Consider the following 19,167-nt stretch of genomic DNA (forward strand, 5'->3'; position numbering starts at 1 on the left):
AAAGGAAGAAAGTTAAACATAATCCGAGTCTCCAGTTCCGACATACAATTCTTACTACTGGGTTATTGCCTTAGAGTTATGCGACAGTTTCTATACAAATGTGTAGCAACACAATCTTGATTCTTGAAGATAATGCTCTCCAATATAAGAATAATTCAATGTTCAGTTTTTCATAATAAACTGGTTCTTAACCTGTAGTTCGAGGACTCCTGGGGGTCTGCATGGCCCACTGAGGTGGTTCACAATTGTATTACAAATTTAACTAACTTTCAAATTAACAAATTGAAATGAATAAAGTATATACAAATAAATAAGCACATTTTAAAATATGAAATTCCTTTTTATGTAAGATTGTGAAATAAACTAAATATTTAACTATTTTAGCATTTTAGTATATGCTTGTTACATGCAAATTATATAAATTGCTTACAGTGGTGGTCCTTGGCTTCCAGTAATGACACAGTGACAGTCCTGGATTCCAGTAAAGATTCAGTGGAGGCCCACAGAAGTCAAGGTTAAGAACCGCTATTCTAGCTCATTGTAATTCATATCTTTGGTATGCTTTCCAAATGCTGTCTTTCATGAGAAGTAAGAAATCTTTTCTGACTAAATCCTTTTTCACATACCGTACACTTGTAATGTTTTTCTACAGAATGTATTCCCTCATGTTTCCTAAGATCTCCCTGATGACTAAAGCATTTTTCACATTCAGTGCATTGATAAGGTTTTTCCCCTGTATGTGTTCTTTTATGACTAGTAAGATGGTGCATACGCCTGAAACATTTGCCACATTCAGTGCATTGATAAGGCTTTTGTCCATTATGGGAACGCATGTGGACATTAAGATTTCCTACTATACTAAAGCCTTTTCCACATTCAGCGCACTGATAAGGTTTCTCACCTGTATGCGTTCGCTCATGTTTGGTTAGAGAAGCATGATCACGGAATCTTTTTCCACATTCACTGCACTGGCATGGTTTCTCCTCTGTGTGGGTTTTTACATGTTGAATGAGATAGCGTTTGTCAGAAAAGCTTTTCCCGCATTTTGTACAGTGATGGATTTTTTCTCTTCCTGTATGTATAGTTTTGTGCCTAAGTAGATCCCCCCGTTGACTGTAACTTTTACCACATTCACTGCAGCTAAATGGTTTTTCACCTGTATGTATTCTCTCATGAATTTTAAGTATAACACTAGAATTAAAACGTTTGCTACATTCTGAGCACTGATAAGGTTTCTCGCCTGTGTGAGTTCTCTCATGGGTAATAAGACCTCCTTTCTGAGTAAAGCTTTTCTTACATTCAGGGCACTGATAAGGTTTCTCCCCTGTATGCACTCTTAAATGGATGGTGAGGTCCATCTCACGCCTAAATCCTTTCCCACATTCGCTGCAAACATGTATCTTCTCACCCACAGACGTTCTTTTATGGACTGTGTTTTTTGTCTTATATTTATTGTCTCGAATTGGTTTTTCATCTGTGTGTTTTCTTAAATGTTTCTTCATGTCACTTCTATGACAAAATCTTCTAGCTCACTCAGTGCAATGAAAGGGTTTCTCGCCTGTGTGGATTCTTTCATGGATTAAGAGATAATCCTTTGTATGGAACCTTTTCCCACATTCTGTTAACTTCTCATTCCTCAGTTCCTGATTCGTTTTCAACCACATGTGCCTTCCAGTGTGGTGTCTGGTGCACCTTCACATGTTTTTCATTACATTTTTAGCAGTACCATTCTTCAGGTGATTCAATACAGGCGTCACTGTATCAGGTTCTGCGGAAGCTGGAATACCTGTTGGAATAAAATAATTTCTCTGTTAGCTTTCTGCATGTACAATAAAACACAAATATTTAAGATCTGATCTTGTGTTCTATAAAGATATTGTGTGCACATGCTGGGATTTAGTTAGTTTCTTTCCTGACAGGTGCACTGGGGCAGAGGTGCTCTGAAAGTCTGTGGAGGAAAATAACTTGGGTCAGTTGAACAAAGCCTTTTTGAAGCCGCAAAGGGTCCAATGCTCAGAATCGTGTCATTTACGATTGCAAAAAGGTATCTGTTTTACAATCAAACCAAAATTGCAATTCAGTAACATTACCGAATTACAATTTAGGTTTGCAGGCAAAAAACATTTGGCATTTGGAAAGGGCCTGTTTAGCAAGTCTTGTCTATTTACTGAATCGGATTGGTATGTATTAATGATTAGCGACCAAATGCTTTTTGCAAAATATTATTCTTTTATCACCTCCTCACAGGAGGTGGTAAACCATTCATAAACGGGAAGGGGTTCTAAGTGGATGGGAAGGCGTCCCCCTTTCTCAATATTGACAAAAACATGTTTTTTTTAAAACTGTTTATTAAGATGAGAACAGACATCGGAAAGACATTGTGCAGTTATGAATATTTGAGTTACAATGAGTAGCAGGTCAGCCGAGCAAAACAGATCATCGTTACCCTCCCCTCCCTCCTTTATCAAAAAATAGACCCCTTCATACATGACCCATTCCGTCTCAACGTTCTTCGTCAGATCCTTCATCTGAGCTTTCATCTTCAGATACAGGTATAGGATCACAGAGATCTCCCCTGTAAATATTCCAGGCAGTCCATATTTTAGTAAATTTTCGGGGGCGTTTGCGATTAACATACACAGTTCTTTCAGCGATCATGGTAATGTCCATGTCTCTACACCAAGCCTCCAATGAGGGCAAATCCGCTGATCCCCATTTCTGCGCCACATTGCGTTTAGCCACCATGATGCCGAGCGTTGCCCATATTTGCCCATATCTCTATAGGTCGTTGGGCTCCCAAACATTGAGGAGGTCTCTTCGAGGTTCAGGCAACATGAAAACATTTAGAGTCTGTGACACTGTATGGAGGATCTTGCGCCAGAAGTCAGTTAGTACTGGACAATCCCAGATCGTATGAAAGCAGGAGCCCTCACTACCACAGCCCCTTAGGCAAAACGGATGTTGTGCTCTTCCCATTTTGTGAAGCGTGTGTCTAGTGAGATATGAGCGATGTAGGACTTTAAGCTGGACAAGCCGCAATCGGGCAAGGATTACCACCTCTCTAGGCGATGCCAGCGTCGCTTGCCATTCCGTCTCGTCCATAGCTCCAACCTCAGCCACCCATTTTTCCTTCAGTGTTGTTGTGGGGTCCGGTTGGTTATTAATCAACTTGGCACGTTTTGGCATATAATCAGCTAATATATATATATCTGCATACTATTTTTCTCCAGGTATCTTTCATGAGATGTTGCTATAGCTGTCAAAATTGTGATATATTAACCATGTTCAAGATTTATTTAAATTTGTATAAGTTATATAATCAGAAACAAACTGCAATGAACATAATGCTTAATTATCTCAGTGCAATAATCAAAAAGCATGTCTCTTATTGATAATACAACATGGTTTTACACACAGGGCCGGACTGGTAACCGAAATCGGCCTTTGCACGGATCTCAGCCCTGTGGTGGTGGTGGGGTAATCTTGGGCTAGTGGAAAGATTTGTGCTGCTTTTTGCTTTCATTGCAGCGGGCCGATATTGCTGCTATGCAGCAAAAATTCTCAGTAACAACAAGCATTGGTAAAGCAATAGGTCTCGCATTTACGCAAGTTTAATCTATTGGAATTGTAAATGACAATACTTTGTATTATGTTTCAAAAACCAAAACATAAATAAAAAGCATTTTCTTTTACAATGCCAATAGCTCAAACTCACATAAATGCGAGACCTGTTGCATTGCAAATGCTTGTTATATCAATTCATTGGATTCAGTGCTGGCCAAAAAAGGAACGGATCTTGCAATGGTAGGGAGCTGGCTACTCTACACGGATGACGCATTTTTACTCGCCAGCACCGCAAATGTGTTTGCAATTGCTGCTCGATTCTTTTGATGAATTTAGGGAGGATCTTAGATTGAAAGTTAATCACCAAAAATCATATAGTATGACTTGCAGAAACCAAAATGTAGGTGCAACCCCAATGTCTAATGTCCAGGACCCTAACTACCTTGGCATTTTATCGGATGAAAATATGAGCTGGGACAAATTCTTGACCAAGAGATCTCGGAAAGTGGCCGGGACAGTTGAGGCCAGTTTTAGATTCTGAAGTAACCTCTGCCATAATCCTAGAAAAGAATGAAATCCTGTGTATACAAGCAGGTAACTTTCCCTGGGTGCATTCAGAGCTGGCGTGTGGGATACACCATCCGGGAAACTGAAAACCAGAGAAAAGAGAGGTTTGTGCAGATTGCTGCTACCTGCCCCCCTGGTCTTTATGGAACTGGGGTCCCTTTTTTTGGAGGATGCAGTGAGGGTTGCTCCCCTTCTTTGATGGCTTAAGATGTCTGTCTCCCCATACTACATTACCCAGACCAGTTCTCAATGACTGTATGGGGTGAGATGGAAAGGGCTCCATCCCTGGTTACTTTAGGTTCAGAGACTTTTCCCCCATCTTGACACCTGAAATTTGTTTCACTTCCCGAATGAGATCAATTACAGTTCAAAGAGATTAGTGAAGGCCTCGATTACAAATTCGGTATGCCCATACCTCCAGATTAAACCTGAAGAATGGATTGAACCCTATCTATTATGGATAACATAACATAACGTGTATTTGTAAAGAGCATGTTTACCCAGAAGGGTATCTTGGCGCTGAATAACAGACGCTTATTTTTACCCAAGGAACTCATTTTATCGACCTCAGAAGGATGAAAGGCCGAATAGACCCGCCAGGATTTGAACCTGTGACCACGAGGTCAAACACAGGCCCTCACAGTGGGCCGTTAGTCCACTAAGCCACACCCAAACCATGAACATAGATTTTATCAAACCCGTTTCACATTTGACACTTCGCCCTTTCTGGCAGCGTTCCCCAGCAGGGTACCTGCTTTTCTTCCTTACATGCTGTCCATGTGATCTCTTGCACCTTTTATGTTTTTTTGTGTCTTTCATATCAGTCCGAGGCGTGAGGTTTAACGTCCTGTTTGGGTTCATCCGGCCACAGATCTGATGAATCAACTTACCAATACCTATAGCGCCTCGATGCGCAGTTTATCTGTTGTTAGTTATGTCCAATAGCTCTTAGGATAAGAAGTGCCAAACATGTTTAGACATTGGAGAGCTTATGATCCTTTAGTTTTGTATTACTTGGCAGTTCTTGTTCTTCTTCTTTTTACTGTTTCTATTTTTTCACATGCTTTTTTTTTTGTTATGACGAAATGCGATAAAGCTATGTGTAATGTATTTGTACTTTTGATAGATGTACGTTTCTTGCCTTTTCTTTAGGTTTGTTGAGCCTTTGAATTTGTATATTTTGTTGTTTCGATGTGTTTTAAAAAAAATCTTTTTATGGCCCCAGCCGAATAAAAGCCTTAGACTGACTGGAGAAGCCTACAATTCCCAGAATGCATCAGTATGGTAATTGACAGGCCTCTGAAACCTTGAGCCTGTTCTATGAGCCGGGACGTGTGTAACCTGAATGAGTGCGCTGGGTGTGCGTGGGCGGGGTATCACCCCCCCCCCCACACACACACACACACACACACACTGCTCCCATCACAGCAAAGGCCACCACGGACAAGGCCGACACCATGTGACCTGTGATGACTGGGGCAGAGGGCACACTTAGGGGACTCCAGGGGTTCAGTGCCCTCCCTCAGTACGGGGGTTGGTGGGGGGCTTTCGAAGACTCCTACAGGTGCCCCCACCCCTCCCCTGTCTTGAGTGAGTTGTGTTGAGTGGGGTCAGAGGGCACGCCCTAAGTGCTTGGCCCCTTGCAGGTCTGTGGGGGTGGGGACTCCTCTGAGTTCCCCCACCCTTCTGCCTTCTGGACACTGAGTGAGGCATGGCACGTGCTGCCAGGGGCCCCCAGAAGTGGCTCTCCGAGTGCCCCCCTCCCCTTCTCTAATCCGCTGCCCTGTGGCTTGTGCTAAGATAGCTCAGTGGGTTAACATGCCTGCGGCAGAGATCAGTGACCGGTCTGCCCTGGTGAAACCACCAGACCCCGACAGGGCTGAGGAGGCCTTGGGTGAGATAGCACAGTGGGTTAACGTGCCTGCTGCAGAGCTCAGTGACCGGCCTTCCCTGGTGAAACCACCAGACCTGGCAGGGCCTCGGAGGCCCCAGCTCCTTCTGGGGAGAGCAGGGAGGCCTTGGGCGAGATAGCTCAGTGGGTTGAAGTGCCAGCGGCAGGGATCAGTGTACTGTCTGCCCTTGTGAAACCACCCGATCCCGGCAGGGCCTCGGCTCCTTCTGGGGAGAGCAGGCGAGATAGATCAGTGGGTTAGAGTGCTTGCGGCAGAGATCAGTGTCCTGTCTGCCCTTGTGAAACCACCAGACCCCAACAGTGCCTCAGCTCCTTCTGGGGAGAGCAGGGGGGCCTTGGGTGAGATAGAACAGTGGGTTAACGTGTCTGCTGTAAAGATATGTATTAACGTATGTTATACAGTGTAGGACACGCCCCAGTCGATATCACAGCGCTTCCATAGCAGGAGCCACACCGGAGCTGTGTGCAGATCACTGCAGTGCAGGGCCGACCCCATGCTTCATTGTACTGAGGCCGAGCGGAGGAACGGTAAAAACCTTAAATATCTCAGGAAGCAAGTTATTCCTGAGGTCGGGGGGTCAGAGGTCAAGATCCACGAGAAGGGATAGGTGCAGCAAAGCAAAGGGTCCAGCTGCCCTGCAGCGCAGTGTGCTTCACGGCGCTACAGGAGGACAAGTCACAGGTGAAGAGACGGGTGGTGGTGGGTCCCATAGGTGCCCCCTGCTCCCACCCCAGTATTGGGACAGCGCCCCCTGCTGTGGAGCGTGAGTCATTCTTCTATTGCGATGCTTGCTCAGGGCCCTGGGGGGGGGTAAATGATCCAGTTCAGACTCGAGGACCCGGGCCCAGAGGATGGTAGTAGATGAAGCTTCTGAGATGTCTCAAGTGGGCGTGGCCTGAGGTACGTCCCAGGTCAGAGGGCACAGCCCTGGGTTAAGCCCCATGTTTTCACAGTGTCGGGGCTGTCCCCAACCCCAGGGCTGGTTGCTGGCCCCCGTCCGGCCCTGGCACCTCTGCACATGCGATGTCCACTTCTAGGCACTGAGAATGGTCTCTGTGGAGCACTCAGCATTGGGGACCCTGACCCCATGATCCATCCATGAATAACAAACACAGGCGTGGGAGATGGACCTGTCCTCCTGGGTGGACAGGAGAGCTTTGTTTTTCAATTCACAAACAGTCCCAGAAGTTGGGCTTTAAGTGGGATAAAAAAAAGTGCCACTGAATGAGATTGCTCACGTTATCGCTATTGTAAATAAAAAATAAAATAAGAAGAACACGCCTGTGAGTGGTGCACACACGCCACTGCTAGGCCTATGTTTTCAATTATCGCGCCTGTGTCTGGGCACGATAATTGAAAACATATGGGCTTTGGTGCGCTTAAAAGACACCAATAGGCCGTGGGCGGAGCAATGCGCCCGCCTTTGGCCTATTGCGTGCTCTCTTGAAACAAAACACGCACTCAAAGCCCAATTACAGACCCCAAAACAGAAAACACACGCACAAGCGTGTGCGATTCCAGGGTTCATTTCTGAACCCCGGACTAAAGGACTAACGCCTACGCGAGCACTGCAGCGCAGTGCAACGCAGATCACAGGACCTGAAAACGGCCCTATGGGTCTTCAACCAGTCCCCACCTTGACAGCCCACCTAGGAAATGTCCGGTGCTCAGTAGGCCAGTCAGGCCTGGTTTACACAGCCCAGAAAGCATAAATCAGCTACTTACCTAGAAGCAGCACTGGCATCTGTCGGTTGGTACGAGCTGCTCGATTCGAATCAAAGGGTTTGTTTTTATCCTGCATCTGCCACAACTCACTCAAGACACACCTAGATCAGGCATCTACAAATTCCAATTGTGGGAAGTTGATAGGTACCTTAATGAAGGACCAAATTTTAAACACCCTAGAGACTCCAGATCTGGTGAACAATATGGTTTAGTTGCAGCAGCACTAAGCTGATGCTCATAGTCTGCGGCTGTGGTCATGGAATGTGTGGGAATTGAAGATCGAACTTGATGATTGATATGGGGTGCCTTCATTGACGATATCCACATATGTGCTTTTCAAGAAACCTGGGCATTATATCATGAGTTTATAGATCAAGTTATGAAAACTACAGCATTGATTCGAGACCATCAGCCTCTGCTGATTCATCTGAAGGTTTGGCCTTTTGGCTAAAATCATGTCTAGCTTGTAAAATCCAGACTTTGGAAACAATGCTCTTTCGATCTTTTGGGGCATCTCCTCTCCTCTACTACTGGTCCTGGTCTTTACCTTAAACTAATTAACATTTACAATCAAAGCTTCACAATGAAATGTAGAATCTCCCATAATAGGGTTAATGGATGACTATTTGGTACAACACAGACTTCACTGAGACGTACGAGCTCGTGAGTTCCAGGTCCTATCCCATCTTCAGGCGCGGTTTAGATTACATAATAGTAACATGGACAAGGTTTCCTGGTTTATTTTATTGCTTTGGAAAAGTCTTATACTGAAATGGGATCATTTATACGTTGTATTTGTAGATTTAATGGCCACTTTTAACTTTGTTCTCCAACCAAAGCTCTGGAAGGTGTTAAGGAATATGTGAATGCCAACGAATATGTTGAAACCGATAATACGCTGTTAGCCTGATAACTTTGCTTGTGTTAGGTGGGGCAGAGGGGTGAACAGACAGACCGGATTAATATTGGGTGTGGGGTTCACCAGGACTATGTTGGTCTGACCTTGTTTACATTACATATAAACGGAGTGATCTAACAGCTCTGCGAATGTGGTAATGCAGGGGTCTCCAACCTTTTCAGTAATAAGAGCTACTTATGTTCAATGCAAATCATCCTGGGCTACTAATAATATTGGTGCTTTACACATAGGAAAAGATTATATCAGAAGCGTTTATGGGGTCACCTCAATCCTTACTCCGCCCTTTCCTTAATAGTGCTCCAGAGATCCTGTTACAGCACTCACGATTCCCAGCCTGTTTGATGCCGCGCCTTCTGCCCCCAGAGATGCCACAAAGACAAAGTCCAACACCTTTTCTTGATGAACTTACTTACTTGGGACCCAACTCACCTATGACTGTCCAAACGGTTGGGGTTGCATGTGTTGCCACAAACACCTCAGATGAAATGTGCCACCTGTAGTAGGCAGGTCTCAAGAGATTGCTGCCCAGCCTGATGCTTGTGAAGGCGCTCATCATCTACTCACACGGCACACTGTGGCCTGAACTCTGCTGTGATTGCTGCAGTGACCACTACTGCCCACGAAGGCTAGCGCACAGTGACCTTAGAGATGAGAGGAATTAAACCACTTAGCGCTAGCCAGATTATCCACAGTCTTCAGAGAATGCAGCTTTGCATACTACCTCACCAATAGAAACAGATAACACCTACCCATAGCTTCAATATCAGTAGGGCACTGCCCTCGGCGCACAGAGCCTACTTTTCCTTCTAAAAGTTTGCATTAGGGGATGGGCTGCAGGCCAAAACAACGCAATTTAAGATTGTACGCACGACCAAGAGCAGTGCCATCTCATGTACGTCTGTATCTCTATTAGCTGCCTCGGCTCTCAAATGGTTGCAGAAACTTCCCAATGGTGGGGCCAAGAGGGCTGGTCCAGCCCAGCTTCGTTCATCCGCAGACGGACCCCCCCTTGGCCTGGGTACCGCCGGGCACACCCCCTCCTCCTCCTCCTGAGCAGCAATGAGTTCTGGGGCACCGAGTCCCACCCCAGAGAAAGTTGCGGAGGTTGCTGTCTCCACCCTCTGCTCATCCCCTGGTACAGCACATTCAGAGTTAATTCCATTATAACCGAATGACAACTTAGTAACCTTGTCAACTAAGAGTCTGTATTGTTATAAACTTCAGCCTCATTCTGTAGGCCTTCTTCTCTATTCTGCAATTAGTCAGTCCAGAGGCTGCCAAGTTGGGCTTGCCTTGTGGTTTGCCAGTTCCTCTGGCTTTTAATGTCTCCTGGCTCAAGCCTTACAATAAGTATAGTTCACCCACACCTTCGCCACCACCTATAGAATCGATGGTCAAGTACAATATGGAGCGAGCGCCATTCTAGATTCTAAAAGACTAAAGCCCTCATTACAAATTGCCCCTTAATTACGAGGGGACCATTAATAGAATTAATTAATGGAAGTTCATGGCCATGCTCGTCAACTGAAACAGGAGTGCTGCTAACTCTAGGTTGAGGAAATCCGTCCTATTTCCCAGGCTGGTCCTATTAAGGGCATTAAAAGGTTGCTTGCATTAGGAGGTTCACTAGAACAGAGGAAAGGTTTTGAGAACGAATAACACATGTATCTCCAACCACAGCTAGTCTGTCAACTCTATACCCAAAACCTAGTAAAGACCCCACGTGGGGTGGTCTTGGGGGGTGCTGTAAGGGATTACCTGGCCTGTAGTCCTTTACGTGTCAAACCCCCAAAACCTCAGCTCTGAGGCGTCCTGGAAGTCCTATTCTGCCTGTGATAGGCTCTCCTGGTCATCACAGCTGGCTTCCGTAGCCACAGACTCTCCTTGGTAGTGTGGCCACCTCAGCCAGTGCACTGCTTCTGGTTTTTGATGGCCCAGTCCTGCAGTCTCACAAGACTACGGTGACATTTCCAAACCTGCAAAACATTAGGCAGCACCTTGGGTGCAGTTGTATTTTAACCATACCCAAGGTATGATCAGGCCTTTGATTTCCTCTACCAATGTGAGAGGGAGTTTCTGCGCCTGCTCCAGGTCTGCATCGAACACCAGCTTACCTGCTTTGGACCTCCAGAACTCTGTTTTCAGGTCTTATTCTTCAAGTGTTTATTTTCTAATGTCCTGTCTTGAAACCCTGCATGAAATAAGAAAAACAAACAAAAAAGGTTAGAGCTAACTAAAATACACGCACATGCAAGACAACGGCATTGAATCACGAGGAGTGAACTCAAGCGCAAATAAACAGTTCATATCTGTGCAGCAGCAACAGGAGCAAAGTGAACCGTATTTGTTCTTCACTTTGCTGTCATTTGAATAGATTGTGGATCGAACAACCGGAGATGCACAAGATCGGGTGTGAAGGAACAATTTGGTCCTTAAAGGCCACCTGGGAGTAACTGTTTTGAGAAATAATTTATTTAACCTTCAATCATTGGAAATGCAGCACATTTTGCTAATTTAATAGTAAGGCGCTGAGATGTGTATGATTTGGTTGTAGTGTACAATTTGCATGTCTGTTACAGGTAACTGCTTACAGTGTCCTCTTTCCTTGTTTTAGAAAGCGCCACCAAGTAAAAGAAATGCTTCAGAGACCCACAGCGGCAGCAGAGAACAATCCTTCTATCTCATCGCAATTCACCCCTCCCTCCCACTTTGCCATCAGCATTGTGTATTACGAAGTATGAGCACCTAGCATGGTCAACAAGGTATGGACCTGGCTGGGTGCTACGTTGTCACTGCAGCTGTTCACACAGTGATGGCGCTGAACCCACACAATGACGACCAGCAGCAATGCCAGACAATACAATGGAGTTTATACAAACTATCTTGAACGTTCACTGCAACATGGACAGTGATGACAACACTGAACCAGATGGTATAGAGCATTATCACAGGACCTGCATTTAAAGTTCCCAAAACTTTTTGCTGCACCTGTGACTCATAATTGTGGCTTCATTTGTAGAGCACACATCTGAGTTTTGATAATGCTGTTTTCCACTGAGAAAAACAGTGAAAAGGTCACACAGCTCAGGCTTAGAGCAAGTAGATAACATGATTCTGGAAGGATAAACAAAAAGACATCACTGCAAATTATTGGTGGGAATGCTCCCATGGAAATGTCACTGCAAATTGGTGCGAGTGTTTCAAGAGGAATTGTTCTTGTGCCCCTGGCAAGTGTGTAAAGGCATGAGATCATCACCGCTGAATATAGAATGTTCTGGAATACTGATTTCAAGATTCAGGAGACCTTATCAAAACATGTGCCACTTAATCATGAGTTCACTCTGAAGTAAACTTTATAAAAAGTGCTGCCCAAAGCCACCACCTCACTGGTCTAGTGAAGCTGTCTTATACTTGCAATCTAGTCATTGTATTCACTGGTGGTCAGCAAACTTTGGCAATCCTTTTACAGTCTTGTGCAAGCCGTTCTGCAGAGTGCAGACAAATGTGACAAATACTGGGCTTGTGGAATAAATCCTGACGGTGGTATGTCACACTCTGGGGTGGCAAGTCCTAGATACAGTGTTCTTGACTGACTTGTGCCCTGGTCAGTAAAAGTGCTCACCAGCAGAGTACCAGGGTCTATTGTGTACACTCAAATGGGTCCAACTTTTAATGTGGTTGATTACTCTGCCTGCAAGCAAACCATTACAATTACATTACATAATCAGTCGGATGCTGCTGACTATAGTAGCAGTGTGCAGGACGTGTTTACCTTGTACCAGAGGGGAGGCTACCCTAAAGCTCTCCCTGGAATTTACTTTAGTACATCATGACTAAACCCCCAGTTTCACTTTGAATGTATGCAGAGTGTCTGAAAGTACTGGGCTAACAAGTATGGTGAGTTGCCCATGTTAGGGCCACCGCTTTAAAAGTGCAGTGATTAAAGGTGTAGTCAAAACAGCTTTATTATGTGTAACTTATACAACCATAAAAGCATACTTATAAAAACAGAAACAAGAAAGCTCAAGGGTACAATAGACACATTTAAAATTTTGTATCATTTCCAGTTGATTTTTGTGGAAATATGAAGGAATCATTCATCAAAGCATGTTTAAGAGTCAGGGGAGGACTACAAGCATACAATAATTTTATAGCAATATACATACTTCACAAGACATTCCATAAAACATTATTAAATGCAGCAATAGATATATCGTATTTTAAGAGCAAATCAGTGCACAATGTATTAAAAAAAAGGAAAATGCTAAAAATGTATATTATACAAATTAATTAAAATAATTTGTGTCTAGTTTTACATCTTCTCTTACACCAAAATACAATATATTCAGGATAAAATAGACTTTGTGGAAACAAATGTATAATGTGCAAAACTACATATTCAAACCACTATACAAGGTGACTAAAATTAGTCTAAAAATGTGATCGCTGCACTCGTTTATAATGCAGCTAATTACTCTCATCGGGTTTCTCATATAATAACACATCTAAATGTGCTAATTCTTTTCTTTTCCTAACTGCCCTTAGTATGAAGACGTCAAACGCACTTGTGAGGTCTACGAAGCAAAGATCTATTGCCCCCTCCTTAGCCAGTGTATATTTTCCTATTAAAAGGAAATCGCTAGAGGTAGAGCTCTCAAACGCCGCGGTTATCCTCCCGACCCAAACTTTGCCGAGGAGCGAGGCCTGTGTGACAACAGAGAGTAATAAGACAAAAAATGAAGCAAACTGGGACACATTTGAATTATATGACCAGGTCAAGATCGCCAAAACACTGTCAGAAATCAGACCAAACAACCACTATCAAGACCCTTTACCTGCAAAATGTGTAAGAGAAATCAGCCACATTGTGGTTCCAATCTGGACCAATATAACAAACGCTTCACTTACATAAGGGATCCTCCCTGATTGCCTAAAAACAGGACAAGTAGTGCCAATAATCAAAAAACCGACAGCGGACGCATCAGATCCGAATAACTATCGACCAGTAACCAACATCCCTTTACTGGCCAAACTAATTGAGAAATGCATGCAGAGCCAATTGAAGCAACACATCACCAAGTTCTCCCTACTAGACGAATGCCAATCAGGGTTCAGAGCAGGGCACAGCACAGAAACAGCGATCCTGCACATTGTTGATGACGCGCTACAAGCCCTAGACCAAAATCAAGCATGCCTATTGATTCTCCTAGACCTGTCATTTGCTTTTGACACGGTAAACCACGAAACACTACTGTCCAGGCTACAGGACAGGATGGGATTGGCCGGTAATGTGCTGAGATGGTTCAATTCGTTCCTAAGCAACAGAACCCAACGATTCCGGGTTAACCAAGCAATTTCAACCCCTTGTCCTAATGCAATTGGGGTCCCGCAAGGCTCAACACTATCCCCAGATCTATTCAACTTATATGTCGAACCTCTTACAGACATTCTTCGGAAATCAACGATATCCTACCACATGTATGCTGATGACACGCAAATATACTTAAAGATCGCCTCCCTTGACGACATAGATCTAATGAATAAGACACTAAAGATGGCTATGCAATGGTTAACGACGAATCATCTGAAATTAAATGCCCAGAAAACTGAATTTGTGCTAATTGCACCTCCAAGGAGCCACCCGGAAGTAAAGGAATGGACCAAATTGGTGACTGCGCTTAACTGCACACCAACCCTAGTCAACTCAGCTAAATCATTAGGAATCATATTAGATGAGAACCTCGACATGAAAGCCCACATTAATTCAATGGCGAAAAGTGCCCGCTTCCATCTGAGCTACTTAAGAAAATTAAAACCATTCATCTCAGAGGCAGACTTAAAATTGGCTATACAGTCCCTAGTCATATCCAGGATCGAATATGGTTGCTCTACATTAACTGGCCTACCGAAAACATCCACAGCACCGCTAAAAGCCTGTCTCAACGCTGCGGCAAGACTTATCACTGGATCGAGGAAATTTGATCATATATCTCCTCACCTGAAAGCACTAAACTGGCTACCTTATGAGGCCAGAATTCAAATGAAGACAGCATGTATTACTCACAAAGCGGTGCACTATAACACGCCAGGATACCTAAGCAAGAAAATAAAGCTATCGGGAGGAAACAGACCAACGAGAAGCGCCAAGGAGCTGCTGTTGAGGCCGGCCTTTTTTCGAAAGAAAAAGACCTATGATCGAGCATTCTCTGGAGCTGCCCCCAGAGTTTGTAACTCACTCCCTCCAAGCATTAGGAAGATTCAAAATATTGCAACATTCAAAAGGGAATTGAAAAGCCATATGATGAGTAAATACCTTGCATAGGGAAGCCGACGGATCGCTGGTATGAACGACTTTATCAGCTGAAGAGTGGTCCCTCTTCATGAATACTAACATTGTCAAGAGACTGACTCCACTCACAAGCCTCGGCTGTACCCTGATCGATACCACAGTCCTGTGTTGAACCAACTGCTGTTTTCATAGCCAAACTATATAACCTCTACCTCACCTTATCTACTGATATGGATCGTGTTATAAGCTAGGCCTTATCACCTTTTATTACTAATTGCACATGTGTTTGGAATATACCTAGTTAGGTACCCTTATAGCCACAGCTTCTTCCACTTATATCTGTTGGTTTTTAGAATTGATATTTGACTGCCAATGTGTAACCTACCTTGATGTTATGTGATGTAATGTGTGAGATGGTTCAATTTGTTCCTAAGCAACAGAACTCAACGATTCCGGGTTAATCAAGCAATCTCAATAGCTGTTTTCATAGCCAAACTATATAACCTCTACCTCACCTATCTACTGATATGGATCGTGTTATAAGCTAGGCCTTTCTCACCTTTTATTACTAATTGCACATGTGTTTGGAATATATTTATTTAGGCACCCCTTATAGCCACAGCTTCTTTTACCTTATATCTGTTGGTGTTAGAATTGATATCTGACTGTCAATGTGTAACCTACCTCGATGTAATGTGATGTAGTGTGCTGAGATGGTTCAACCCATTCCTAAGCTACAGAACTCAACGAGTCCGGGTTAACCAAGCATTCTCAACCCCTTGTCCTAATGCAATTGGGGTCTCGCAAGGCCCACCTTATCTACTGAGATGGATCGTGTTATAAACTAGGCCTTTCTCACCTTTTATTACTAATTGCACATGTGTTTGGAATATATTTATTTAGGCACCCCTTACAGCCATAGCGTCTTTTACCTTATATCTGTTTGTTTTTAGAATTGATATTTGACTGTCAATGTGTAACCTACCTCGTTGTTAAGCGCTCTGATACCCACGGGTCTTGTTCGCGCTAATCAAAACTCTTTAATAAATAAATAAATAAATAAAAACAGTTCTAAGAATTCCAATACCTCGTCTGAACCCAAACTGGGCTTCTGAGAGGATGTTATTCTCCTTAGCCCATTCTTCTAACCTCCCCAGGAGGATTTTTCCCATTAACTTGGAGGTTGAGTCCAGAAGAGATATGGGGCGGTAGCAGTTTGCCTTCCCTCTATTGCCCTTTTTAAAAATGGGTACGATAATACTTTGTGACCATGATGCAGGTAGGACTCCTCCTATAGCTGCGTTGAGAACATTTAACAAAATAGGGGTCCAAAAGTCCATGTAACTTTTAAAAACATCAATAGGTACCCCATCAGGTCCTGCAGCTTTCCCGCTGGCACTTTTTAGGAGGGCGGTTTTAATTTCCGCCGATGTAATTGGCAGGGAATTTGCAGGTTCAACTAATATAAAATTGCTATTTTGTGTTATAGTAACGCAAACAGCACCTGAATTAAAAATAGACACAAAATGTGTTATCCAATCTTGTGGGGGTACCGCAATTTCAATTTTCAAAGTTGAATTATCTTTAAAAAACAATGTTGCATTTCTAGTTTCTGTGGCCTGAATCAAACTCGCCCAAGCATCCTTCACTTTTCCTTTGTTTTGAAATTTTTTTATACTCTTTCCTAAGGGTACTTATTTTTACACAGTCTCTCGGTTTAAGTTTGAGAGCTGTTTTTAGATCCCTGTGTAGCCAGTGCATTCTCTATTGAACCATCTGGGGTTATTGTCACATATCTTTTTATTTTTTTTATTTTTAGGGATAAATCACTCGCTATTTCGGTAGTGATATTATAGCAGGCATTTATAATGAGCAAATCTGTAGAGGAGCTTTTCATACAGATATCAATATCCTTTTGATTTTTCCCTTTTACGTTTTCCAAAGAAATGGTTGGATCTACTCCTAACCATTTAATGGATACTCCATTGTTTCCTTGGAGTTTTATATCTGTATTTGTGGTCTTACCTCTTTGTTGATGGGCAAGGCCAAGTCTCAGTGCCAATATTAGTGGCTGATGGTCACCAAGTAAATTTTCACTAATTATAATTTTTTCCACCAGATCTTTTTTTTTTTTAACTCTTTATTTGCGGCTGCATATTATAATTTACATCTTATCATTGCCTTTGACTACAACATACAATCCATTTTCATTTTTCGCCCCCAACATATCCCAACAGGCTAAATGCTGGTAACTGAACAAGTACAGTTTCTTAAGAGGTAGAAAAACAGAAACTTAAGTGCATTTGTATACTATGTGCAGGAAATCATCAATTTGTTTAACATCATTATGCAGCACATCATAGTATGCACAAGTCATTCAGGACTGACCATAATTACTCAAGCCCTTAACCCGCCCCTCCTCCCCCACCCCCATGTCTCCTGGTGCATCCAATCTAGAGGATAACATCTCATTACTTAATTCTCAAGTGACTTAAAAAAAGAACATGCAGAGTCTATGTGGTTCCACCCTGTGTGGCTCTGGGATCCTATGCTCTCGCATCTCATTCGCCGCACTCGTAACCAAGCCAGCCATTTACGACCCATCTACTTGCGATGGTCCTAGTTCCATCTCTTCTAGTAGCATACGTTCCCAATCTTGTGCAATTGGGTATTTTCGCAGCCCTCTTTGCTCCTCTCTTTGCAAGGCTGCTCCTTCTGCCCTATCCCATTTCAGCAAATCAGAGTGCCACACTGTTAGTCCAGGGGGTCTGGGAGATTTCCATCTCATTGTTAAAGCTCTGATTGCTTTCAGTAGAGCCAGATCTAAGAATCTCAATTGGGCCTTATGGTGTTTGGGAAGTTTACGATGCCCCACTAAACAATATAGTGCATTCTCTAGCACCGGCAAGGCGGTGACTGTACGCAGTGTGTTGCAGACTTCCCCGCCAATATCCGCGCAAGGTACGCCCTATGCAACACCATGACCTGGATAAATTTAAATTTAACATTCCTGGATACTTTCCTGGGGTGTTCAAGGATAACTTTACAGGCCCTATCCGTTAAAACCTCCCCCGTGTCCAGTGACCATGCATCTCTAAGTGTGTTGAGTGAGGTGGCTACATGTTCCCTTATCGCGGTGTAAAGCCATCTGACCAGGTGGCCTCCTGTCCCCATATAATAGAGTAGGTGAACCAGTTCATGTTGTATAGGTTTATCCCGCTGTAGGGCCCATGTGTGTCTTATGTAGTGTGATACAGCGGCATGTTGAAGGAATAAACCTTGTGGGGCCCCAGTGGTTTGCAGGAAGGAGTCGAGATCTAGCAATGTGTCGTCCCCAAAAAAGGCCCCTATGTCTTCCACCCCAGCTTCCGTCCAGGGCAATAGCCTACGTTGGTTAATGCGTCCGTGCAGCGTTGGAATGCCTAACAGGGGAACATTCGTTGCGACGGGCGTGGTCGTAGAAGTGTATGCCAATGCCTTTTTCCAGCACAACAGGGCCGTGCTCAGGAGAGGGTGGCAATCCTGAGGAATCCTGGTCTTAGGCAGTAACAGATAGTGTAACTCCCCGCTCGCCATTCTGGCTGTTGTAAAGTTAATCTCGTGCAGATTTCTACCCGTCACCCATCGCGTCAGCCATTGGAGCTGACTGGCATAATAGTATCCACGCAGGTCCGGCACTCCCAGACCACCCAATCTAGTGCTTAGTTGGAGTTTTCGGAGGCTGATAACTCTCGTTTGGGGGCCCGGACGGAGACGTATCAAAATCGTATTCAACGTGTTAAATATTTGCTGCAGTAGGATGACCGGCAGGTTAACAAAATAATAGAGCATGCGGGGAAGCATGACCATCTTTGAGACGGCGATCCTACCCATGACGGACAGGGGCAGAGACGTCCAAAACCCCACACTACTGCGAAGGCTATTAATAGCCCTTCTAATATTGCCCTCAATTTGGTCTTCAGGCGTTCTATGGACTTGAATGCCCAAATATTTGAACGTGGTCTAGGCTATTGGGAACTGGTATCGTCCAAATTGGATGAGAGGGGGGTGTTGCGATTCCCTGAAATAAAAGCCGGTAGACTTTTCGGGGTGAATAGCTAAGCCAGATATGGCCTCAAATTGTGTAAAGGTGTCGGCTATGGCCGAGTGATCCTCTTCCAGATCACAGAAGTACGGTAGGATGTCGTCTG

General features: G+C 44.0%; 1 protein-coding gene across 1 annotated transcript in view; it reads right to left on the minus strand.

Moving 5' to 3' along the window:
• Positions 1-319: 319 nt before the first annotated feature.
• The window catches only part of LOC147667190 (uncharacterized), an 87,202-nt gene continuing 68,354 nt past the window's right edge, over positions 320-19,167 (minus strand). Inside the window, exons 3-4 of the mRNA XM_086948862.1 lie at positions 10,803-10,879; positions 320-1,786 (exon numbers count right to left, since the gene is read on the minus strand). Of these exons, the coding sequence (XP_086804988.1) occupies positions 546-1,502 (957 nt within the window). The 5' untranslated portion in view covers positions 1,503-1,786; positions 10,803-10,879 and the 3' untranslated portion in view covers positions 320-545. The remainder of the gene's footprint in view (positions 1,787-10,802; positions 10,880-19,167) is intronic.

This window comes from Lissotriton vulgaris, unplaced genomic scaffold (genome assembly GCF_964263255.1).
Source record: "Lissotriton vulgaris unplaced genomic scaffold, aLisVul1.2 SCAFFOLD_627, whole genome shotgun sequence".
Lineage (NCBI taxonomy): Eukaryota > Metazoa > Chordata > Amphibia > Caudata > Salamandridae > Lissotriton > Lissotriton vulgaris.